The sequence below is a fragment of the Gavia stellata genome, chromosome 8, assembly GCF_030936135.1.
Source record: "Gavia stellata isolate bGavSte3 chromosome 8, bGavSte3.hap2, whole genome shotgun sequence".
Lineage (NCBI taxonomy): Eukaryota > Metazoa > Chordata > Aves > Gaviiformes > Gaviidae > Gavia > Gavia stellata.
In genome coordinates, this window is record NC_082601.1 from 7,502,101 (window position 1) to 7,528,690 (window position 26,590).

The 26,590-nt window shown below is 41.2% G+C and overlaps 1 protein-coding gene across 1 annotated transcript in view; it reads right to left on the bottom strand.

Annotated features, from left to right (window-relative positions):
- THSD7B (thrombospondin type 1 domain containing 7B) overlaps nucleotides 1-26,590 on the bottom strand; it is a 270,835-nt gene that overhangs the window by 143,297 nt on the left and 100,948 nt on the right. Inside the window, exons 7-9 of the mRNA XM_059820303.1 lie at nucleotides 6,338-6,529; nucleotides 2,758-2,992; nucleotides 458-573 (exon numbers count right to left, since the gene is read on the bottom strand). Of these exons, the coding sequence (XP_059676286.1) occupies nucleotides 458-573; nucleotides 2,758-2,992; nucleotides 6,338-6,529 (543 nt within the window). The remainder of the gene's footprint in view (nucleotides 1-457; nucleotides 574-2,757; nucleotides 2,993-6,337; nucleotides 6,530-26,590) is intronic.

The window sequence follows — 26,590 nt, forward strand, 5'->3', positions numbered from 1 at the left end:
TGATGATCTTACGGGTCTTTTCCAACCTTAATGATTCTGTGATTCTGTAAAAGCTAACCATCTAGATCAGAGAAATGTATGGTCCTTGAAAAATCATGAAGCACAGGTGTTATTTGCACAACCCTGTACATACATCTAGGTTGGTCAAGAGAAATAAATTTCATATAATGTAGCAATTCCATATATAGCCATAGAGCGTTGTGGCCTTGGACGTGTGACTTTGAAGGCAGGAGCCCAGAAAGAATTAATTTCAGGTAAAGAGAACTTACATCTCCAAATCTGCTTGTGAGGATCCCACACGCCCAAAAAACATCAGTGTCAAAAACATCCCAAGTCCAAAACTCATTCAGATGAATGCCCTAAAAATCATTAGACCGATATGAACTACAACTACTGCACGTTTCTAGGCATATTCTCTAATATTTCCACACATTTTGACGTCTTCTTAAAGGCTTACCAGGCTGACATGCTGTTGGGCAGCGAGTCCACTCACTGAAAGGCGTAACCATGCAGTCTTTCTTGCAGAGGAGGAGACACGGCCGCACAGTCTCAGGTCTGATGGACTCTGGACATCTATCGATACAAATGCAAAGATAATATATAATAAAAAATTAAAACTACAGGGAAATGTTTTACTCCGAAGACTCTCACAGGGCTGTGAGCTAACTGCCATACCAAAGATATCACTTCTGCTCATAGCAAGCCTCATTTTGTGATTTTTTTTTATTCATTTTTAACTCCTAAATGAAAAATACATCATGCATATTCTAATAAAAGTTTCAGACACAGACAGTTAATATTTAAAAACTCAAAGGTGGAAAAGGGATGATTTTCTGGGATCAGGTAGATCTTGCATTTCAAATGGGGGAGCAGAAAGGGAATTACTCTTTTTTATTTTTATTATTTAGAAAGATCACTCAAAAATACTTAGTAATGTATGCAACCCAAAATGACCCCATTTGAAAGAGGAATATGCCACTAAACCCTACTAGGAAAGAAAATAAATCTTCAAGTCATGATTCTGTTACTGAGATAGTAATAAGATACTTAGAGGTATAATTTAAAAGAAAATAAATACAAAGAGACATGTCTTCTCATTAAGTATGACTATCCTAGAGGGCAGATTTTTGTTATCTAACAGAAGGCACTGAAATATTTTTCTTCAAGAATTTTAGTTTTATTTGGCTTTCTGTGCCTTGCACCTTCTTCAGATACGGTGTAATTTTTCTTTATGAAATCAGGAAAAATGCAGAATACAAAAAAATTCAGTATGCCAACACACAAAGGTTATTTATTTACATAACATATCCCATTCCTGAAGCCATATGAAAGGTAGAATTTCACCACAGCAGTTCCAAACCAACATTACTTTGGGTCAGTTTTCATTAACGCAAACATAAAATATAACATAGCCACAGCCGGTGCCCACAGCGAGGAGGGCTGCCCTCCACCCCAGCGCCAGACCGGTCCAGACCCTCCTGGGCAGTAATGAAGTACTATTTAATTCTGAAACACGGAGGTTTTATTCCTTCACTTAGAACCACCTTTCCAAAAACTTATAGAGGTCTAAGTTTTGTATTTTTAAGCCGATTATCGCCATAAGAACAATAGGCAGCGCAGCAGCAATAGAAACAATTTCAATAAGAAGCTCTTCTAAGGACTCAACCGTCCTTTCTGCTCCAGCCATTTCCATTACACGAGGAATGCGGCAGCACCGAAGCTACAACACCAAAGCCAAGGAGAGCCCCCTTCTGAAGTCCCCAGTACACAAATCTCGTCTGTTTGCAGGATTTTTCCACCACTGAATTTCTGTTTTCCCTTCACATACTTCACATGAATATTTGCTTACCCCTTCAGTTCCATTTCCCCTTACACCATCTCAAAAGTGGAGGGGGCAAAAAACTATTTTAGACATTACATAGCTCTATAAACAATATGTTTAATTAGGTAAAGTTAACAGCATATCAGTGGATTGTAGATATAAATGAATACTAGATTTCTTTACCTTTATTTAATTAATCTCATTAACCTCAAGAATTTTAATTAACTTTACTGAAATCAACACAGTCTGCTTATACGAACAGGATTGTTTCGAGAGCTACAATAAGAAATGAAACTCAGTTGTAAGTCTCTAGACTCATTAACAGTGCAAAAAATAATTAGCAATGTCTTGATTTTCTGATATTAGGGAAAACATCTGTGCTACTTACTTTCCTCATTTAGTAAAGCAAAGCCAAATTCAGAATATTTGTACTGCAGAATACATAATTTTGTCGTGTCGGTATCACATTATAGAAGCTATATAAATCAGTTATATAGATCACACATATGGTTCTGCCTTACTGGGGCGTAAATATAATGCAAACTCTATTGACTTCTACTTTATTAGAGCTTTGTTAATAATGTATTGATGAATGTTATATTCAGATGTACTTTATATTTTCCTCACACCTGTCCTTCAGGAAAAATATTTGCAGAAAACTGTAAATTAGAATAACAGAGGAGCTACAGCAAAAAATCTACACCACTAAAAACATGCATTTTGCTTGGATTTACACAGAAAATTAAAAATAGGCTAGCTATTCATTTTAGTTACATATTAGTATCCCTTTCATAGTAGTGATGGAGTAGTAGCTGGAGAATTAGTCCTGAATGGAATTATTTTCAACGCTGCAAATCCCATACACTAGCTGAAAACGCCTTCATATGTCACACATTGTAACTACAAATAATCACTAATAACCTTTCTTTAAATACCTTTTAGGTGTGACCTGGCCAGAGCTGCTCTTCACGCAGAAGACTTTCCTCGTCTGTATGCCCACTCCACAAGTGGCTTCTCTGCTCCAGTTAATGGTTGCATTGAGCGCAGTTACCAGCATGTCTTCAGAGCAGGAACTCCAGGGAGAAGCTTCCCAGAAGAAATGCACACACGGGTGATCGTTACAGGCACGGTGCTCCTGCAGGGCTCGGTCAGGAGGACAGGCTTTTCCACCTGGAAAGAGTCAAGAGAACACCATATTTTATCTTATGGCATGCGGCAAAAGGCAGGCATGGAAAAACAAATAAAAACGTTAGGTTTGCTTAATATCTTTTTTCAATCCCCACTAAATAAATAAATAAAGCTTAAATAAAGCTGTTGACCTTTATGGCTGCAATAACAACCTTCTAAAATATTGTTTCCCCATTAAACTATCCTTGCATAAAATTGTATTCCAACGCATAATGGAAACAAAAATAAGCAAAGCATATTTCTGAGTTACCTTATGGATACTCCTACACACAGCCAAGTTGATTCTATTTAAATGCCAGTATCACTCAGCAAACACGCAATTAGGTTTAAAGACAAATTAAGCATTATTTTTATGTTCCTTTGCCTTGCTAAATTCCCAAGGAGGAACATCTCTTTCTAATATTTGGGCTCCATTCACGCGTCGCCTTAAAGAGCTGAGCTGTAGAGGTTGCTGAACCGTAGTGATGGAGGAATGTATCAAATGATACCCACACCTGCAAATCAAGGGGGGAAAACTTAAAAGATAGGTTTTGAATAAGAAGCCTTTACTTTTCTGAAGCCTCATCCTTTGAATTGGTGTCCAAAGATTTTGCTAAGCTACTGCACTTTGTCAACAACTTGTAATAAATCCACAAAGTACAGGAGTTTGAACAGCCTCCCCAGAAGCTTTAACACTCCAGCCAGCAGCCTGAATTTATCCCATAAAAGCAGCAGATGTTCGTAGCTCAAAAGCTAAGGAGTAATGCAGTGAAATTGTAACAGTAAGTGCTGTCATTTTAGGAAGAAAGAAGTAAAAATGACTAAAATCAAAACCATTCTCTTCCAGGAGGAAAAATCTGGCAACGTGTGACATGGCAAAAGTTCTACAGGTTTTGAAAGAACTGAAGTGTTGGGACCAGATACAACAAGGTTCAGAGCATCTTTACACCCTACTAAAATCAACAGGAGATGAAGGCATATTGCTCCTCGAAGGGATGCCTATTGCCTTGCAGGGCTGAGCCTTCTCAGATAAGGTATGACCCCAAATGACCACAATCAACAGCACTGAGAAAAGAGAGAGAGGGATAGAAATTTCTTAGCACACTGATTTGGATAATCATGTCACATTACCCTTCATCCTTTCATGAAAATGGACTGTTCCACACAGCGTTCAGTCTTAGACATGTTTAGTATGATGACGGAGTAGAAAATGCCAGAGGTAACATACTTTCCTGAAGATTTCAACTTGGCAGGAAAAATGCAGACCAGTTATTGCTCTTGTGTGTTTGAGCACATGTGAAAAAAAAAAAAAAAAGTAGCAAGCAAATAGCAAAATGCCTGGTCCATTAGGAAAAAAATAAAAATAAAAGATCTAATTGAAATTTTGAGCTTCCCAGGGAAAAATTAAGCTGTTTTTTTCAAGAATACCAATGGTAACGAAGCTCTGCTAAACAAGGGAGAGTAATAATGAGGCAGTTTTAACTTAAGAACATAAGAAATGCCACATGGTCCATCCAACCTAGCAGTCTGTTTGTAAAACTGAAAGCAGGAGATGCTGTTTAGCAAAAGCACAAGAGCCTGGCCACTTTCTGCAGTTCATTGCCAACTTTTGTACAAGGAAAGCAGGACAGCACGCAACTGCCCAGCCCTTTTAGTAGGCATTTATGGTCCTGTTTACTTTTACTGTCCTTTTACTGTTGTTCATCAGTTCCTCTAACGTGTTTTAAACCTGCTGAGACTGCCTGCCTCCACAATCTCCTCTTTTACCAAGTTTCAGAAGTTTGCTGTGTAAAGAAATACCTTTTAAAACCTGATGTAAACAAGCCCCTCTCGTTTCATCACCAGCCTGCTGGTTACCATATTCTGGGATCTGGTGAACAGCTTGGAGAAAAGGACCCAAGGGTTTGAACTGTAGTCCGCCTGCGGAATGGCATCCAGTAGTCCTCAGACAGCAGAGCCACAGCTAACATTGCCTCAGTTGATAGAGGACAAATGAAATGTCACTTGCAAAGGTACCAGAGCTCTGTAGAACTTGGTGGCTCAGCTGTGAGCTGAGTATGAAAGTGTCAGAGAAAGCAGGTAACATAACATTGCCTTCCTGAGAAACTTAAAGTATTCAGTTCAAAGCACATAATTTTTAGTTTAGTGTGTTTCAGGTTGAGATGACTGAGCTTACGTACTTCCAGAATTCACTTCTTCAACACTTCACTTTTGTAATTCGATGTTTATCTGTTATTTGCATTTCATTACTTCCAGGGAAAATATGAAGCCAACTGTATTTTTCATTTTAATTATTCTCTAGCTCATAGACTTTTTTAGTTGTAGTTATCATTCAGTCAACAATTATATAACAGTTTTCATCCTGAAGGGTCCCAATTTTCTTTGCAAGTGCTTATAAGGTTGTTTACATGAACACAGACCATTCACGTGAATAAGGGTTTGCAAGATCAAGTCCTTACATTGCCCCAGAAACAGTAGGTGGCTTTAATGATAATTTACAAAACAGCACTTAACAGAGCTTGTCCTAGACCAGATTTGCATCTAAAAGTGTTTTGCTGCTGCATTAGCTGCACATAGTGCTGACAATAGTGGATATTTTTTGTTGTGTCAACAAGGCTTTAGTCTGTTAGACCTGCTCACATTTTATGAATTTTTATGCACTTGATGTGTTATCATTCAAATTCTGTGTGATAAACCAACACATAAATGAATTACTGTACGTGTAACTGTAGTTAGAAGGCTATACTTCTAATACGAATAGTTTGTGTAAATAATTGTATCACTGATGTTGCTATGTAAAAATCCAGATACATGACGTGTCCATGAAGATGCAGAGAAAATGATGTATATTCATCAAGAGCTATTTACTTCCTCCAACAGAAAATCAAGAAGGACAATACATTCTAGGTCTGCATTAATAAAATAAACAGGTCCTTCGCTCTTTCCTCATTTTTCACAGCTCACTGTTCTTTTCTAAATCGCTACTAATATGTTCCTACATAAAGACATTCGCATGATGAGTTTATGTCATGAAGCAATTTCATTAGTATAGGGTGTAGCTCTCCTGAAGTAAATTCACACTCAGACTGGCCCTCAATAGACAATAATTCATAGGCTGAAGTAAATAATTTTGAACTGTGACAGAATTTCTCTAAGTGACACATGCATTAACTGAAGCCCATAAAGATATTTTAGTCGCTAGGCATGAAGTACAGATAAGTATTAAGTATTATTCCTCATTGCTACGGTATTGAGATTAGCTCTGATAAAAATGCAGTTTGGTTAAGGAATGCAAGTCAGCTCATTAAATGAACAAACGGCAATTAATCCAAAATGTTCACCACTCACCCTCGGCTGGAAGGGCCAAGATGGACCTACTCCTGCTTTGACTGCCCTCAGCATTTTTACTGGAGCATGAGTGGGAACATGGGGACCACAGGGACCACTCGCTGATGACACAGTCCGTTGCACAAGGGATTTCACAAGCCACAACCTCAGGACGGGGAAGCTCTGAGCAAAGGTGATGTGGTACTTCTTCACCTGGAGCAAACAAAACAAGACAGACATGGAGGAAGGTTCAACTTCGTTCAACATCCGTGGTTTGCATCAAACAGACTGACTGTATGTCAAATGTCCGCCTGCCCGTGGAGGAATATACTACAAAAGAGCACATGGTAAGGCTTCAGGCTTGAAATTATAATACTTGAGCAACTGACTTAAGTATTTCTTCAGAAAAGCAACAAAGTAAAAAATGTGTTTCAAGTTTTCTGTATGACATCTTGGCTGCAGTCCACTTTATAAAGCAGGCAAGCAAGAGGAATGAGATAATTCAATCAATAATAAGCTGTAATATCAATTAGTAACAGAATTTATGATAATTGCCCCATATTTTCCAGCAATCTCCACATACAAAACCTATTTTCCACAACACAAATTGTTCAGGTCCCCACAGAAGACAAGGGACCTGGACCAACATATACACCCTGATGAGAAGCATCTTTCCAAAACCCCTTTCAACAAGATGGTACAACATTGGGGGTGGTGGGAAAAAAACCTATCAACCAAAAGAAGAGCTGGCAGAATGAGCGGCAAAACAAAGCACGCAAGAGGGATGTCGTGTGGAGTCCAACACACGGAATGATTGGTTTTAAAGAGCAAAATAGGAAAACTATGATATTGTGGCCATAATGGAAACATGGTGGGATGACTCACATAACTGGAGTGCTCCACTGGATGGCTACAAACTCCTCAGAAGGGACAGGAAAGGAAGGAGAGGCAGTGGGGTAGCCCTGTATGTCAAGGAGTGTTATGATTGTCTAGAGGCTAACGATGGTGACGATAGGGTTGAGTGTCTGTGGGTAAAAATCAGGGGGAAGGTCAACAAGGCAGATATGGTGGGAGTCTGTTATAGACCACCTGACCAGGACGAGGAGACAGATGAAATATTCCATAAGCAGCCGGGAGAAATCTCATGATCGCTAGCCCTTGTTCTCATGGAGGAATTCAACTTAGCAGACATCTGCTGAAAATACGATACAGCACAAAGGAAACAGTCTCGGAGGTTCCTGGAGCATGTGGAAGATAGCTTCCTGACACAGCTGGTGAGGGAGCCAACAAGGGAAGGCGCCCCGCCGGACATGTTTGTGAACAGAGAAGGACTGGTGGGGGATGCGACGGTGGGAGACTGTCTCGGGCACAGTGATCATGAAATGAAAGAGTTTTCAATTCTCAGAGAAGTACGGAGGGGGGTCAGCAGAACTGGTACCTTGGACATACAGAGGGCTGACTTCGGCCTGTTGAGGAGCCTGGTGGGCACAGTCCCTTGGGAGGCACTCCTGAACGGCAAAGGAGTCCAGGAAGGCTGGACACTCTCCAAGAAGGAAGTCTTAAAGGCGCAGGAGCAGGCCACTCCCACGTGCTAGAAGACGAGCCAGCGGGGAAGACCACTGGCCTGGCTGAACAGAGAGCTTTGGGTGGAACTCAGTTAAAAAAGAGAGTTTATGACCTTTGGAAGAAGGGGCAGGCCACTCAGGAGGACTACAAGGATGTTGTGAGGTACTGCAGGGAGAAAATTAGAAGGGCCAAAGCCCAACTAGAACTTAACCTGGAGACTGCCGTAAAAGACGACCAAAAATGTTTCTACAAATACATTAACAACAAAAGGAGGGCCAAGGAGGATCTTCACCCTTTACTGGATGCGGAAAGAAACACAGTGACAAAGGATGAGGAAAAGGCTGAGGTACTTAACGCCTTCGTTGCCTCAGTCTTTAATAGGAAGACCAGTTGTTCTCTGGGTACCCAGCCCCCCGAGCTGGAAGACAGGGACGAGGAGCAGAATGAAGCCCCCACAATCCATGGGGAAATGGTTAGTGACCTGTTACACCACTTAGACACTCACAAGTCTATGGGGCTGGATGGGATCCACACAAGGGTACTGAGGGAGCTGGCAGAAGTGCTCACCAAGACACTTTCCATCATCTACCAGCAGCCCTGGCTAACCGGGGAGGTCCCAGCAGACTGGAGGTTGGCAAATGTGATGTCCACCTTCAAGAAGGGCCGGAAGGAGGATGCAGGGAACTACAGGCCTGTCAGCCTGACCTCGGTGCCAGGGAAGATTATGGAGCAGATCATCCTGAGTGCCATCACACAGCACGTACAGGACAAGCAGGAGATCGGGCCCAGTCAGCATGGGTTTATGAAAGGCAGGGCCTGCCTGACTAACCTGAGCTCCTTCTACGACAAAGTGACCTGCTTAGTGGACGAGGGAAGGGCTGTGGATATAGTCTACCTAGACTTTAGTAAAGCCTTTGACACCGTTTCCCACAGCATTCTCCTGGACAAACTGACTGCTCATGGCTTGGACGGGCGCACTGTTCGCTGGGTAAAAAACTGGCTGGATGACCGGGCCCAAAGGGTTGTGGTGAATGGAGTTAAATCCAGTTGGCGGCCGGTCACAAGTGGTGTTTTTACAGGGCTCGGTATTGGGGCCGGGCTTGTTTAATATCTTTATCAATGATATGGACAAAAGGATTGAGTGCTCCCTCAGTAAGTTTGCAAACGATACCAAGTTGGGCCACTGTATTGATCTGCTGGAGGGTCAGAAGGCTCTGCAGAGGGATCTGGACAGGCTGCATCGATGGGCCGAGGCCAATTGTGTGAGGTTCAACAAGGCCAAGTGCCGGGTCCTGCACTTGGGTCACAACAACCCCATGCCACGCTACAGGCTTGGGGACGAGTGGCTGGAAAGCTGCCCCGCAGAAAAGGACCTGGGGGTGTTGATCGACAGCCGGCTGAAGATGAGCCAGCAGTGTGCCCAGGTGGCCAAGAAGGCCAACGGCATCCTGGCCTGTGTCAGAAACAGTGTGGCAGCAGGAGCAGGGAGGGGATCGTGCCCCTGTACTCGGCACTGGTGAGGCCGCACCTCGAATACTGTGTTCAGTTTTGGGCCCCTCACTACAAGAAGGACATTGAGGTGCTGGAGCGTGTCCAGAGAAGGGCGATGGAGCTGGTGAGGGGTCTGGAGCACAAGTCTGATGAGGAGCGGCTGAGGGAGCTGGGGGTGTTCAGTCTGGAGAAGAGGAGGCTGAGGGGAGACCTCATCGCTCTCTACAACTACCTGAAAGGGGGTTGTGGTGAGGTGGGTGTTGGTCTCTTCTCCCAAGTGACTAGTGACAGGACAAGAGGAAATGGCCTCAAGTTGTGTCAGGGGAGGTTTAGATTGGGTATTAGGAAAACCTTCTTCACCAAAAGGGTTGTCAGACACTGGAACAGGCTGCCCAGGGAGGTGGCTGAGTCACCCTCCCTGGAGGTATTTAAAAGACGTGTGGATGAGGCACTTAGGGACATGGTTTATTGGTGGACTTGGCAGTGTTAGGTTTACAGTTGGACTTGATGATCTTAAAGATCTTTTCCAACCTAAACAATTCTATATAATTTTATTTTTTAAAAAACTAATGAAAAGTCCACTAATTTTATTAATTGCACAGAATTTATGAGGACATCATAATTCATGAAAATTCATAAAACGTAACTCTTTTGATACTGAATTCCACATAACGTCTTTCAAATATAATTCAAGTGATGAACAGACATGACTTTGTTACACTGTTCTCTTGTTTGGTGTTTCTAGACTCTCATGAATTTTCAGCTACAAATCTGAAATTTCCGGAAGCTGTTTATAAACAACAAGCTCAAGCTGAACATTACCTCCTCTTTTGCCCTTATAATAGTTACCAAGCTGTCCTTCAAGGCTTCTTTAATTATGAATGTAGGAAAAAACATAATGAATATCCAGGCTCAATTATACATAGGAAAAAAAAATAAAATTTGTAATGGCAACAACTGGCTCTTTCACCTCACGCTACAGGAACAGGCTCTGTCACAAGGCAGCCCAGGATACAATTATAACTAGGAGGGTAGAAAACTGTACTGCTTTTGCAAGGCAACACATATACGAGTGAGTAAATAAGAGAGGCAGGCTGCTAGCGAGAGTGCATAAAGCTGTCAATAGCATGGTGGTATTATCTGCAGTTGCATCCCTAAATGAAGACAGGCTTATCGCCCTTGAGGCACAAATAAAACTTTTCAAGCATATTATGAGAAGTAACGGAGAATCTAGCAGGCAATCAGACTGCAAGATATGTTTAAAAATACTGTCTTTTTATACTCCCTTTCCCTTGCACTTGTCTATGCTCATCAGGAAAGGCTTGATATGCCCAGCCTTTGCACTACTATTTTAAGTCTGCTGAATAAGAAAATGGAGACCACAGCCTCCCTACAGACAGCCCCCATCCTTCGATACCGAGTTTGGCACCCCTGCAAACCAAGCTTAATCCATCATTCGCTTCCACTAGCCCATCATCACCACTGCTGCTCCGGATGCTCACATAATGCTGAGAACTATCTTTAGAGAAAAACAATGTAAAAACCCCAAAGAAACCTGTAAGCCTTATTCCAGCTGTCTTCCCGAGTCGTTTTAGCGTCAAAATCCTTGCTAACATTTTGACAGCTTGTCTGTACGGCAGCAGATAACATGAGGGCATCCTGGGCAGGCGTGATTTTAGGAGTCAATGGTACAGTAGCATCAAGAGATTATATGCTTTGGTGAAGCAGGGTAAAACATCTGTCCTCCTCTCCCATCACTGACACTCGAATCAGCAACAGACTTCTGAATGAGAAGGGATGGGATGGGACACTGGCCCTGCCAGCATGCCCCCCTTCCTCCATCCATGCAAGAAGTTATCTTCATTATATACGGACTATATGGCAAGGGAGCACCATGAAGTTCACCAAACTCTGGATTTAGCCCAGTTTTTCCACCAATCAGAGAGCACCAGAGATGTAAGCATTAGAGAAAACCCTACTTGTTGAAAGCCATGGGAGCCTTTCCACTGATTTAATCTGACTTTACTAAGTCCAAGCCACTCCACTCAGAAGATAGCTCAAACCACTGGGGTCTCCTTTGGGGTGGCTTCCTCCACCCATGAGCCCAAGTGCCACAGATTTTTGAGCAACTACCCTGTGGGGAAGGGAGGCAAAGGAGCAAAATGTGCTTTCCACTTCTTGCCTCCATGATTTCTTTTCACGCTGGATTTACAGCAGGTGACAGCAATAGTAACGCTGCAAACAGAGGCTGCAATTCATGGTTCCTCAGCAAAGAAAGGAAGCTTTGAGTTTTGTTATAAAGACTTTACCACCCAGTGCATGAAGGCACAATTCAACACTCACTTTGATTTACTTTATAGTAGCTCTATTCGCTGTGTTCAGGTTTAATTACTGGCTTGTATTACTTCAGAAGGGAAACGTTCTTCTGTACCAGCCGCCTGGCAGAGAATTCTCAGAAAACTACTGTGTACTACAAAGAGAGGTAATAATCTTTCATTTTCCATGAAAAATACTAGTACAGGATACATCTGAAGTGTGCTTTATGCTTTATATTATGGGAATATTAAATCCTCCAGAGCTTCCAAATTGTCCACCCAGTCCCTTGAAGGTGTAATTCTTATCTCAGATATTCTGAACAATCTTTCTAGAGGAGGCTTTCTCCCTCTCTAAATAGGACTAATGTCTTTAAGTACCTAAATTATGCATCTGAACATAATATGAATTCTCATCCAAGTATGTGTTTAGATCTCAAGATGCAGCATCTGAAATCAGCCCCGGAGAGCAGCAGGGTGGGGGATCACAGGAGGAGGATGCCAAGCCTTGGTGAAAGCCAGCTTTCCTTCAGGGAAAACAGGAAAAGGGACAGTACTGACCACAACAGCTACAACTTTGGTCCCTGTTAGAATTTTTTAGATGAGAACCCATGACATTGCTCTGAAGTTCATCTTGTGAAAACCAGGAATTAAAGCCAGATGGCAATTCAGGGACCTGTTCTCTCCTGGTCAGAGCCCAGAGCAGCTCCCTCTTGATGGGAAACTAGTTCCTGTCTGCAACTTGTTGTGACATTGGAATAAACTGAGAGCACCGTTCATCCATTCATCAGTAAACTGAGCAATCCAAGGAAAAAGGACAGAAGGCATTTTCAAAGAAAGATAAAAAAAAAAATTAAAAGTCTTAGGTTTTCTGGGGTCCTCTAGTTAGCTTGGACCAGATCCAGCCCGTCCAGTCCAGCCCAACCCAGAGGTTACCACCACTGTCTTTGTTGGCTCTCTTCAGATACAACTTGCTCATTTAATTTTTTTTCTCCACCTTGATACTGTCCAAGTGCCCAGAATTAATCTCAAAGAATTATGTTTACTCTGAAAAGTATTTTTTCTGCTGTAATACTAAACAGTACAAATCCACAGCTGTTACTGAGCTGTAACTGGAGACCTGGTTAGGATGGTGGCTGAGCACCTGAACAGTTTCATCCTAATGTTGAGGACTAAGTTGACCACTAAGTGGGGCTCAGATTGGGGTGAACCTTGGAAAGTGCTTTCTATCCTTAGGGTAACCACAAACCACTAATGCTAAGACAACTGCACATGCAAAGCACTAGCTGTAAAACAGAACTTATACGTACATTTTACAAAGAGTTACAGCTATTAATTGATTTGTGCTAGTCATGATCAATACAGCACCTTGAAAATATTCCTTTTTGACTTACTCCATACTACGAAATGGAACAGGGCTGTGAGCCAAGGGGAAATTATTTTTCCATATTATGAAACGTTTTAAGGTTTCAAAGCTTTCAAATTTTTGTACTCCATATTAGGACAAAATCCAGATCTTTCAAAAAACATTTTAAAAAGGAGGCAGGGGGAGGAGAAAGCAAGAGCACAACTACGTGTGTGTGGTTTTTAGCCATCACCTGTGAGGCACAACACACAAGATCCAACCTTTGATCTACATCAGGTATAAGAATTGAACCGGCATCTCCAGCATCCCAGGAGCCAGTGTTCCCTCTCACACACTCTTTATTTCACGTTTTAAGCACAGTTTTTGTTCTCAGCCTTGCTGAATGCATGCTTTCCTAAAAAAAAGTTTTCGTTAACAAAAATGTTACAGTTTTCTATGAAAAATGTTTTATTGCAAGCATCCTGACCAACTATAATGGCATTTTTTTAACTGAACGCCTTGTACTTAAATAACATAGTGATTAAAGCTAAGCACCCAAGATAGATTCACCAGATAATATTTTCAATATAGGAAAGATTTAATCCATTTTCTTCCAAAGTCAGGATGTAATAATTACGAAAGAGAAGATGAGCATGGCATTTTTGTAAATATATTTGCTAATAAGGTCAATCATTACCTAATCTACCGGTCCCTAATTTGAATTCTTTAACAAGGTAACAGGGAAGCTACACAGAGAAGTACAATTCTGAGTGGAATTTCTGATTCACCTAAAAGCAAACAAAATTCTTCCCAACAAGGGAAACAAAACAAGGAATGACATAAAACCCTCCTTGAACTAAAGAGGTTGTTTTTTCCAGCAACTTTACTTTTTTCTTACTGTCTTTTCCATCCTACAAGAAGCAGCCACTCCCACAGTCCTGAATAACACACTCCACGGCAAGGCACTGAATCAACAGGAACGTTTCATTCCGAATCATTCAATAATAAACTGCATCTGCGTACTTTACGTAATGCCTTGCAAAATCACAGCTCCAGCACATTAGTCTCAGTCTTCCCAGCAACCCATGTACTCATCCCCTATGACAGTTTAATTACACCTGCCATGGATGTCCCTCCTGCCTCAGGAAAAAGGTATTACAGCATGAGGAATGTCCACTGGACAGGATATGACCAAAGCACCAAAACCAGAGATTGCATCAGGCAGCAGGAATTGAAAGATCAACTCAAAACCAAACCAAGTATCCTCCTTTTGACATTCGCCACTATACCATCTTCATTTTTTAAAAGGAAAATGTGAAAAATTACTTGAAGATTTCAGGTTTGCACACGTATGTGTGGAGCCTTGACCAACCTCCACGGTGGGGACAGGCTCAAGAAAAAGGAATTGCATTTCAGACAGTTCTGCATTGCTACCTCTAAGTTCAGAAAATGTACTTTTTGCACAACTGACTGCTGCAAAAATCCTGCATATTTAATGACAATTACTGGTTTGACATCAATATTTCTCCTTGTAGCATTTCAAATTATTCAGTGGAAATAATGAAGCTGTCATCTAAAATACTATACGTATCGTAAAATTTTATGTCCCACTTAAATCTCAGAAAGAATGACAATAAACTTTGATTAAATACTTGCCTGTAACAGAATAAGATGTCAACAGCCAGTAGTAAATTCAGAAGAATTCCTATTGACTGTATGCCAGTTTGCTAATGGCAATTGCGTTCAGCAAAAGCTGTCTGCTGGCAATATCTTGGCCTAGGCATCTCAGCAGCTAACGACAATGTTACATTTCAAAAGAGTAACAATCAAACTACAACAATAGGAGAAATTTCTTATAACCATTTTGAATGTGTTCATCTCATCACAACATCACAGACTTTTTTTTTTTCCGTGTTGCATGACCAGCTTTAGAGATACCTTAAAGCATCCAGGCCTTGCCGTGTTCAGTCGTCACTGGGAGACCAATGTCACACCTCACCGAAATCCCAGGCTCCTGGTTGACTTATCTTAATGCCAGTCAACAGGTAAGAACATCAGAGAAGGGCAGTGTCAGTGTGTCAGGGAAAGCAGTGGCGTATGGAATAACTTTAATTGCAGTGGTCCACCACTATTATCAGAGCCCCATAAAGGAGAAGAGGAACGCAATCGCAATCAAATGGAGGTGAAGATCTACCATGAAAACAGATGAAGCAGCGAAGAAGAACAAGCCATTCAGAGTGGAAAAGAGGAAATAAACACAAATACAACCAGGATCATTCTCAGGGAAAAAAAAAAAAAGAATAGATGAGACAATCATTAAGGGTTTGAGCCAAAGGACTTAGTTCAAATGCAGCTATGAAAAGCAATGTATTACATTAAGGAAAAAACATTTTTTACCATGAAATGCACAATGAAGAAAAAGGGAATAACAACTCGGAGAATAAGGGAAAAGGAAAGTAAGACAAAAAAGTATTAAAAACAGACAGAGGGAATGAGAATAAATGTGCAAAAGAAACAGTATGTCTGGCAATATGTTATGAAATCCCCATAAAATCAGAAGTCTTGCCCAAATCCCTGCATCACTGGTCACAATCCTGTCCCTTACCTACATCCAAGTTATTACTGCAAAGGTTATGAGAAAAAGATGACAAGCATGGAAACAAAGCGGTATTTGTTTTTCTTTCCTACACGTCCTCTACTGCAATTTGGACTGTTTACCCACAACTGTTTTGCCTCTTTGTTTATGCAAATGCACATAAGAAAACTGATTTGTGACTCTAAGAAAGCTCCTCGAAACCGAGCACAGGGGAAGGCACATCAGCAAGCAGCTGCCAAGCCTGCAGAGAACATCCTGGTATACCTCTGCGGAGTATTATACAGCAGTTACCAGTCTCAAGGTTAATAAATATAATACAGCTGCATGAGGTTACCCACCTAAGAGATTGGCCTCTATATATTTCCTATCCCACACAGAAAGACAAGTAGTCATTTAAAGGAATTTGCTGCACATTCACCTGCTGGGCTTGGGCGTAAAAGCAGAATTAATTCCACCTTGTGGCTGTTTGCATAACCCCTCCTGAATTAAGAGCAATCACTCACATGGCACCTGAAAGTAAACATGGGTTCGCTGTATTCCCGGAGAAGAGCATAGAAATTCAGGCTGCTGTTTGTAATAATTAACATAGCACAGCAATCTGAAAACGTAAAGTATAAGAACTAAACATAATCCATATTAGTGTTCTGGGCTTTTTTTCCTCTCTCTCTTTGCAATTTTTTCTTTTTTCTCCATTATCCCTCCTCGTTGAAAATGAGGGGAATCTACACAGGTGGGTTGATCAAGACTGATTGCAATTAAGATTTATTGTTGGAATTGGTGCTGTAGTATAATTGAAACAGGTGTCCCTCTATTTTCTTCTCTGTACTGCTTTGTTCCAAATGCTAATCAACACAAAATACTGTAGAAACCAATTACACAAATAAGTCAAATGTATTAAAATATTATAAAATATACATATATTTCCAAAACTTTAAGAAAAAAACAATTATGAGTAGACTTGTTTATTCCAATAGTGTAGAGAGTCCACTTCAACTTATATATCTGTGCAGTGGGGCAGAACAACTTTAGTGGAGGAATTCAGGCATGTTAATTCCAAATAAAGAAGGTGGCATTTTATTCCCACTGCATCGCAGCCATAAATTTCTAAACATTTCTTTTTTGCAGACTTAAGGTGCCATCTTCACGCTCAGAACTCCAAAAAAAATTATAACGGACATATTACAAAGGGCAGTAATCGTGCTCTCACACAGTAAGTGTGAGAAAAAGAAAACTTGTGTGTGCATGTATGGAAAGGTGCAATGTTTTTATACCTACTGGTTTGATTATTATGATTTTTGTTCTGACTATGCTACTCTTAAGACTGACACACCTTGTTGGCTTGCTCATAGCTATCAAGGCTGTGACTGACTGTTATCCAAGCGATATTCCTAAAGTAAGTTAACAATATGCCATATATTGGGACTAACATACTCTTTTTCTCTTCTAGCCCCAGAAATCGCCCCAAGAGTGAGTTTGTACTAACATAAGACACTGAAAAATTGCAAACAATAGTGCAGCAGATGAGGTTTATCTAAGTTGGCAAAAGTCTTGTTTTCAGATACAGTGAATGCTAATGATAATAAATAATTGCAAATACCATCTGGACTCTTTGAAAAACATCTTTCTCCAAGTCTGCAATTGAATCTCTACAAAAAGAGGATCAATGCAAAGGAAAATGAAAACAGTAAATTAAAATTAGATTTATGCCAACTACTTAAAACTAAGTGCTCATTTAGAAGCAGTTAACACAAAAATGTGTTCTAGTTCAGATGCAGAGTCTGGCCTAATCCCATAAAGCAACTCTGAGAGCTTCCACAATCTATCAGGAAATGTTCAGAATTTGTAGGACCAAATACTAGGCTATTTTTATTTTTATTATTGCTACTAACAGTAGTAGTTTCTTTTCCAATTCTGTCTCTAATTGCTCCACAAAACTCAGAACAGAGTGGTATTAAGATGTCCTATTCGATAGCTTTTAAAAGATGGCAATAAAGAAGAAAATTCACCCAGTACCATAGATCATGGTCAGTCAAGGGTCTAAATGAATGACTGAAATCTGTTCTTGACAAAAGCAATGCAAACTGCAAACCATGATCTTTGGTTATCGAGTAAAACCTCTTAGTGTACACACCAGTTTCGCCAAGTATCAACTATGCATCTAAACTGCATAAGACATTTTTCAGATGGGTTAAGTTACTTCTGGCTCATGTACCCGACCTATGCTTGAACCATTTTTGCATAATAAAGTTGTGAATTTTAGAAGGAGTGTTTAATTTCCACTGTATTTTGCATAGATCATTTAGTACTTAAAGTGGGGAATAAATCAAATGTAGGAAACACAATATTAATAATATTTGCTGTGTGCTTCCACTTTGCCCATGAGGTGGAACTTTAATTACATCATTAATAACGATGCCTGCATTTTCAGTCGGTAGTGCATCATTCCTCTAGTGCCGTTTAAAGAGCATTTGGTCTCTAAACTGCTCCACCCTCTGGAACTGGTTCACTGATTATATTGTAACAACAGCCTCATTCTACTTAGAACTTGGCTACAATGGCATCAACGGAAGAATTCAAAAGCAGGAATCACTTATGATGACCTAAAATGTGGAAGGCTTATTTAGAAGAGGTTTCTCTTATTTTCTGTCTCCAGAAAGTTTACACAGATTTAAAGTTTGCAGTTGTTCTTTGGGGGTGTGTGTGTGTGTGAAATAATCTATCACCATTTCCCCCAATTATTCACAGTGCAGATTGGCTCAAAACCATAAAAAATAAAATCTAAAAGCTGGCATCTGTGACTATACTTTTTACTGGGAAGAACATGAAAAACATTGTTTCCAATGAGGGTTTCCAAGAGGAAAACTCTTCCCGTAAGCAGCGCAGGACCTTGTCTTTGGGTATTGTAATTAAAAGGTGAGAAATAACAGATCTGCTAGTCCATCAGAAAAAAACTGATGTGTATTACTCCTCAGAGCCTTGAGACACAATTCTGCCTGAAGCTTGCTCTCGATGTTACTGGCCCAGACAAGGCAGCACGCGCCGCCTCCTTTTTTCTCGGCTGAAGAAACTATTTCCCACGAAACGTTTGCTCTTTCTCTAGGGTTCGGATGGAGATGGATACTGCTGCTTGAATGTTCACATGGCAAGATGAAGCATCCTCACAGCGTTGGCCGGCTTCATCATCCTGACCTGGGAAACGGGGCGTTGCTAGCAGAGCAGCATCCACCAGAATACGAACACCGCACCCCCAAGAGCTTTCTGCTCGGTGGGGTACGCTGACCCTCCGCCACTGCGTCCTTTCAGAGTTCGAACATACGGATGGGCACACTGGTCATGGCAGCTGGGTTTAGGCTCTGACATAACCTGAGCTGGACTGCTGTCATTAAACAAGGCTCTGACCCCCTTGCTTAAAAGCAAAATAAGGCACGTACGCGCCTACAGCTGCTGATTTTTTCCAGATTGAGTGGTGAAGCTAAAACCTGGAGACCTGTATTGAAACCTGCATTAAAAAGACTTGTAAGAAAGGTCATTGACCATGCTTTGGTAATGTCCTCTGGGTACACCCTGGGCTCACAGAAAGACAAGAGAGGAAGATGAGAGAGGACAAAGTAAAGGGATGATAAGTGGAGGAAACACAGGAGAAGGAATTGTATTTGATGTCAAAATTTCATCAAGCTGGGGCTTTCTCAGAGATGCTAAAGCCGGGACCAAGTGCTGAGCTGGCAGTTCAGACAAATGTTGTTTGCCGAGTTCAGAAGCACCCGCGCCAGCAGCTGCCCTCCCACACTGACCTATTCCTTGTTTGCTCCAAAGCAGAAAAAAAAAGATCTATGAACCGTAAAGGGCCCAGATAGATACCAACCAGTCATTCCCTAACAGGTTTTCCAGCTCCTGTTGGAGAACTACTATTTTAGCTTTGCTCCTGGATTAAAGGAAAACACAGAATCAGTAAATGAAATCAAATGAACGCCTCCCCTCCCCATGCACACACCCCCTTTTTAAACACCCTGAAGTCTCAAGGCTGTCAGGAGGCATTTGGACACACTTTTCAAATACAAGGACTGAAACAGAAAAACTGGAAAATATCTGGATAAAATTTGGTTTTCTACCACTAAATTTCTTTGTGTGAAAAAAGCAATAACCTCTCCGCAACTTAGAAAATATTTCTGTTCTGATTATTCAGCTATTAAAATGGGAAAGTGTCATTTTATGACAATTGCTTTCGGCAGGAGATATTTTACACTTATATTCTCAAGGAATATGCACATAAGGAAGAACAATATTAAAACCTTCAGCGTTAATCTGTATTTTCAAAGCTAAGCACATTTTGACAAACTTTCTAATAGACGCTGTTCAAAATTCATAACATATATGAGCATGATTACATTACTCTAATTTATTTTTTCTCCTCTTATGTGCAGCAATAAAATTTTACCTTTGAACTTATATTCATTACAACTTTTACTCTACGGAGGGCATACAGGCACAGAAATATAATAAAGCTCTGCTAATTCCATACATTATTGAAATCCTAACGCTGCAAATGGTATCTTACTGTCTTCATGTATACTTAAAATTTCAATTCAAAACCCATTTCATTAAAAGGGCTGGTTAAGCAACAGCATATGCTTATTTTAAGTTTGTGGATTAATGTAGCAGAATTATATTTTATATATTCAGAAAAAAGTAGGTAGTACTAGTGTTTGTTTAGGTGTTGTAAGCAAAAGCTTGATAGATGCTAAATAATTGAGTGCTCCATCCATCAGACTCCTAAGCAGTATAAAATTGTAGAGAAGGGAAGTGCTGGAGAATAACCTTTGCTTACCCACAGGCTGCTGTAAACTGGGTCTAATTCCAGCGGTAAAAACCCCATTGACTTCACCAAACTGGGAAGTGTTAGGGAATAGCTTCAAACTAAACGAAGCATAAACAGGTGAAAGCACAGAAGGAATTCAGACCATGAAGATCAGGGGTCATCACGTAACACTAGTGATACCTGGCCAACGAAAGCATCACGACTAATATGTAAGACAAATTTTGGGCATCTCTTAACTTGGTTGATACAATACTAAATGATACGGCAATACAAATCAGTAAGGGAGCAGCTCACGCAACCAAATACATGACAAAGTGCAAAAGTTGACTCAAACTGCAAGTAAAATATTGGCGCAACTTCCTTTCTCTTCACAAAGGTCACTTCGCACATTAGCTCCAGCTTCACTGATTAGCAGCTGAGATAACGGCCGCTCACACGCAACTCGGAGTCACTGGGAAAAAAGACAAGGGGATGACTTTCTGCATATGATGTCCTCATCACATTTCTGCTAATTGTTCCATCGTAGATAAAGCACAACCAGGGAAAAAGCAGCAGAACAGACTACTCTGAAAACGTAACAGAAACAACTTAACAACCTTTACATTTGGCACTGAGGCATCAAAAATGATAACTATTATTACTGCTGTAATTACATGGCTGGGACTCAGAAGAATTGCATTTTGCTTCCCTGGAAACATGGCCATGTGATGTTTGATGGCTCCTAAACCCATAGGAACAGTTCTCCCCACCATGGCCAGTTTGCAGAACGCTCGCAGGACCAAACACCTGAAGACACGCTGCCAGAAACGGTCCAAACAGGGCTTCCAAACCCACAGGGTCCGTCACCCCCCTCCTCCTGGAGGCAGACTGTGCCAGCTTGACTTCCACAGGCATCGCTACAATTGCCCCAGGGGAGTTTTGAAAACTCAACAGCCAGGACTGCTGTCAGCCCCTGACTTGGGCTTCTCTAACCACAAACCTCTGAGGTGCGCCAACATTGTGATCCTTGCAGAGCATTACTCTGTTGTTACCATATCTATGCCCCTAGACAGGCTTACGGGCCACCGCTGAGGACTAAGCTTGAGACTTTCATATCTAAACCCTTGTCGAGTGAACCACAGGAAAAACCCTCTGCCTGGGAGTCAGCAGTGGTCAGATACATCCTCCTGAGCCAGCTGCAAGAGAGAAATGCAAGGGAATAAATACATTGAGCCAATTAAGCTTTTTGACCATGAAATACCAGACCACGCTGCGGAAACGTGTGAGGGCCACTTTCTAACTCCAGCGCACAGCCGTAATGAAGCTGCTGCGCTGGAGGATTTCCCAGAGTTTAGTAGGACTCGGTGCATGACCCAAGCCCTCACAGGCTCAGTTGATCAAAAGTAGGCTACTGAGCTATTCTGTGCCACGGCAAACCCAGATGGGACAAGGCAGACCTCATCTTCACATGACTTCCCAGCACCAAGCAGCAAGGCAGGGAGCAGTTTACCATAGCAAACTATGATGTTGTCTCCTACATTAAGGTGAACTTTCAAGATCAGCTATCCCAGCTGCAGAGCCAGAATTTAACAAAATCCCTCACAAACCTGGTTTCGACCATGGTTGGTTTCGAGAGGAATACTCACTTGTTAAAAAGGGGAAAGGTTTTTCTTTGAAACTAGGTAAGCAGAGCCAGACTTTTACCTGCTCTCAAGCAGTTGAAATGTATTCCACTACAGACTTCAAAGTCACTTCACTAGTAACATAACCTCCCAACATACTGAAAACCAGCAGGAAGTGTTGAATTAATACATATATGCTAACAAGCACTCCTACAACCATGAATGTTTAATCTAGCTTTTCACTAGCTGACACTGTACCCCATGGCTGCTACGTGGTTTTGAAGCCTTGAGACAGGGGAAGAACTAGAGGGAAAACGCTGTAAAGCAGGGAACCACAGAAAAGCAGTCAGAGGGAAAAGCCTCTGGAGAAAGCCCGGAGCAGAACACTATCAGCAAAAGAGGCAAGGCAGATAATGTTAACATCTGGACCGAGATGGAGGAGGGAGAGAAGGGAGTTAACGTGAGCACCGGGGAAGTCTGTCTCTATATTCAGTAATCATGGGGCTACATTTCGATGATGTGTAGAGTACTTCCAGCAACATATGATGTTACTGCTTATATGCTGTGTATACAAAGAGATGCAAACAAAATGAGTTTTCAGAGAGCATGTAATACTACTGACTGCACAGGATAAGTTATTATGTACCAACTGACTGCTGGAAAAAGGAACTTTTACCCGCCTTTGGGGTCTTACCCATATATCTTAATGTTCTGGACCATGACAAATGATTGGATAACAACTCTTACTCCCCTTGTCATCATTCATCTTCTTAGGAGGCTTATTTCTTCAAATCTTGATGATGAACCTCTGTAGTCACTTATCTGAGCAGCAAAAATTTATTGCCTTTACTAGAAAATGAAATTCTCCTCCAGGAGAACTGCAATGGACACAAAAGGGCAAATTGCCACCCTGCAGCATGTGGATGCATTTTCCTTCTCTTTAGTGGGAACTATATACATATATCCCATGTCAGAATTTGGACCAAAGGGTATCTCCGGCATTAATAAGAATAGCTAATTTCCAATTAAATAAGCTTACAGATCATAGAGATGCCCTAATGACAAGAAAAGATGAGGCCCCATACTAATCCTGCTTTCACTGCACATATTTAACAGGGCTGCCAAAGCACAGTCTCCAAAATACTTACTAATTACATTGGACTGCCTCCAGCCACTGTCACTGGCAAGGAACAGGCAAAGTTTGCAATGAACCAACCCACCAAGAGTTCAAAGATGACATTATTATTTTGGGAAAGCCTTGAAGGATTCAAGAGAACGGAGGAACAAAGTACCACAGGGCTCATTTGGACAGAAAATCCTACCATAGTCTGTGGACTTCATGAGCAGCTGCATAAAAATATTTTGGCACAGCTGGGAGCAGCCTCCAAACTGGTAAGATGCAAAAGTGCATACTAGCACCAACTCCGCGACATTCATGTTGGACTTAAATACCTGCTATCTCCAGCAGTTACTGGAACCTGTAGTAGAGAATGGAGTATAAAAAGAAGAAAAGCTGTAGGGCAGAAGTCTATAAACTCAGCTGAAAGAATTCAAAGTCCCTTTTTGTGTGTGTATGTTTTCAATGGCAAGGGTGGTTGTTCCCAATACAGGGAGAGCCCGAATTAACACCAAAGGATGACTGAGGGATCCAAAAGTACATCCCTGAAGAAAACTGAGTTCCTACTTTTTTTCCGAGAATTAGCAAATCTGTGCAAGTCGCATGTGACCCTCCGAAGAAGCACTACTAAGAACAGTCTTTCCAGACTTCGTATCAAGTTGCACAGTTAGCCATTAATTAGCTTGGAGTTAAAAACCTCCATTCCAGCTCCACAGAACAAGAAGGGTTGAAAGAACTGCAGATGCCCAGAGTGACACCATAAATATTGATCACAGTGCTCGTTCCACTTCATTAGCTACGAAGCGAGCAATGGTCCTCAAGGGAGAGGAAAAGGCAGATCCAATTTTAATCAAACCACCGTACTAAAATGCAGACTTTGTGGAATATTATTTTAATTATTGCTCTTTACTCATGCCAATTGCAGCCTATAAAAAAGACATGTTTCCGGACAGCAAGCCAAAACCTTCAGCTGCCAGGAAGGTGCATCTACGCTATGTGAAGCAGCCCTACGTAACGACACCCAACTGAGCTCTGCAACCAGCAAAAGCAGTTTTCCAGCCCAGCACCTCACCCTGGGCTCGTTAGAGCCACAGTTCATTAACCAGCCAAAACTTCGTGCTACCACAGCTATAGTGTTTCCGAGATACAAACCGCTCTCTGGCAACGAAGGGGCCGTACAGACTTATTAGCTTATTCAGACCGACCTACATAGTATAGTACATAAATCCTAAACCATTTAACCTTCAAAATATATGTCTGGGAATACTGCCAGTGAATATTTGAAAGGGATTACAGGAAATGTATTAGTTGTCACTGAAAGTGAAAATATGGATTTCAGTTGAAACTCTATATGAGGGGGAGTTTTTCCCCCAAAATCCGTTAGTCTAGCAACCATGCTGAACGAAGGGAAAATTGTACAGCGAGCTCAGACTACACAGGGCAAGCTGATATATTTTAAAAGCTACACTTTTATCTACTGAAATAAACCATTTTACTTTTTTATTTTTGTACTTTAATCAGAATATAACCTCATTAAATGACAGCGTGTGAAAAGAACATATAAACTAGAAAGAAAATATAAAAACTTTCTGAATAAATTAATGTTTATTGCTTTTATACTTCGATATTCTGGTCTTCACTACTTAAATGCAGTTTAAATGTATTACTTGCCACGGCCTTTACATTAAATGCAGTAAGTCTGCAATTTGCGATAAAATTCCTTATCTCTCTCTTTTTGAACCTACGCAAAGATCCAAGGTTAATTTGCAGATAATATTACTTCATGAAATAATTATCTTAGTCTATAGTACTTAAAATAGCTAAATTCAAGAAAGCTATTTAAAAAATGAAGATGTCACGGCTGCAGGACGGAGGCTGCTCCCCCCTGGTACGCATCCCCATAGCGGTGGGATCTTCAGTGGGGCGCAGAGCCTGGGTACCCCAAGCCCGGAGCAGCTGTCCATTCGTCCTACTCGCCCGGGGAGTCAGGGCGGGGATGCTCCGCGCCGATGCATGCGCCCAGGGCGCAGACCTCCCTGCAGTGGGGAGGGAATGCAACTTCAGCCCATGCAACCTCACCCTCCAAGCCCCCGGATGCCAACAGCAAGGCAGCCTGCCTTCCTCTTCACAACCCCAGCACTCGCTGAAAAATGACTCTCTTGAGCCATTCTTTCTCATCCCGCTAATTTTTCCAAACATCCTCCTATTAAACTATACAAATATATTCATTTAGTAAACATCCCATTAACCAGGTCATCATACAGTATTCACAACTTATTACAGAGCAGCATCAAATCAGTCACAGAAGCAATTATGCAATTGTAGAGCAGACAACTCACTTTAATCTTAATATGGGGCTGGGGATGTACGTGCCAATGTTCATTCACATGACTCATTCATTTCCAAGTGTTGTACACCATTTGTTTCACTTTCGCTTATGCGGCATTCTGATGTATTTTGATTTGTAAGCTTTGTGGACTGTCAGAAAATACAAGCTCCATGCTTCACCTTCCACGTAAGGGATTTTGTTATTGAATTTAAGGGTGTTTCTAAGCTTCTGTCACCCAGGTGGGGGAAGAAGCTGGGCTAGATATTCGGATTCAAGACCTAAATATGTGGTTATCTCACACACACACATGCACAAAAAAAAGAAAAATCCTTCCAGAACTATTTAAAATAGGTGGTTGTAGAGAAGAGAAATCAGAGCTAAGATTATGGGATACTACAGTTACAACAGGGAAAAAAAAAAAGAGTGGGTTTTAAAATCATGGCTTTATTTGAAGGCATTCATTTATTTAAGCATCTTGGGAAAACAGGTTGTCATATAATATTAACAAACAAGAATATGCTCTGTCAACCACATGCAGTACCACAGACATTTTGAAGACCTAAATAAATAATGTCTTAGAAAACCTAGCCTTGTCTGAATTAATGCAGACTCCTATGATATAAATGTACAGCAGTAGTGGAATTATTTTCCTGGGATTTAAGTCGTATATAGCACTAAAAGTAAAGGCCTTAAGGTACTTATTGATAGGCAAGAAACTGCTATCTTTAGATCTATGCATGCCCAGGGAGCACTCTGCTAAATTTACATTCTCAGAGAGTTTCGAAGAGAGTTACCAAATCAGTCAGCTTTATTTGTAAACACCATGAAAAGAACAAAACACCCTCTTGGCTCTAGTCTCCTTTGACACAGCACTAAGCGTGCAACAAAACAGTGCTGACTTTGTATTAAACTTGGGAAATCTGCTGAAACCGTGGGGGGAAATTCTTGCTATGTTAAACTTAATGGGAATTTTGCTTCTGGTAACAAAAAATGGAATTTGAACTTACGGGATCATCTTGGTTTCTACAATGTACTATGGGCAGCCAAGACCCATGTCCCCCCTGCTTCAAGCACGGGTGGAGCCACTTCTACAGAACTGCC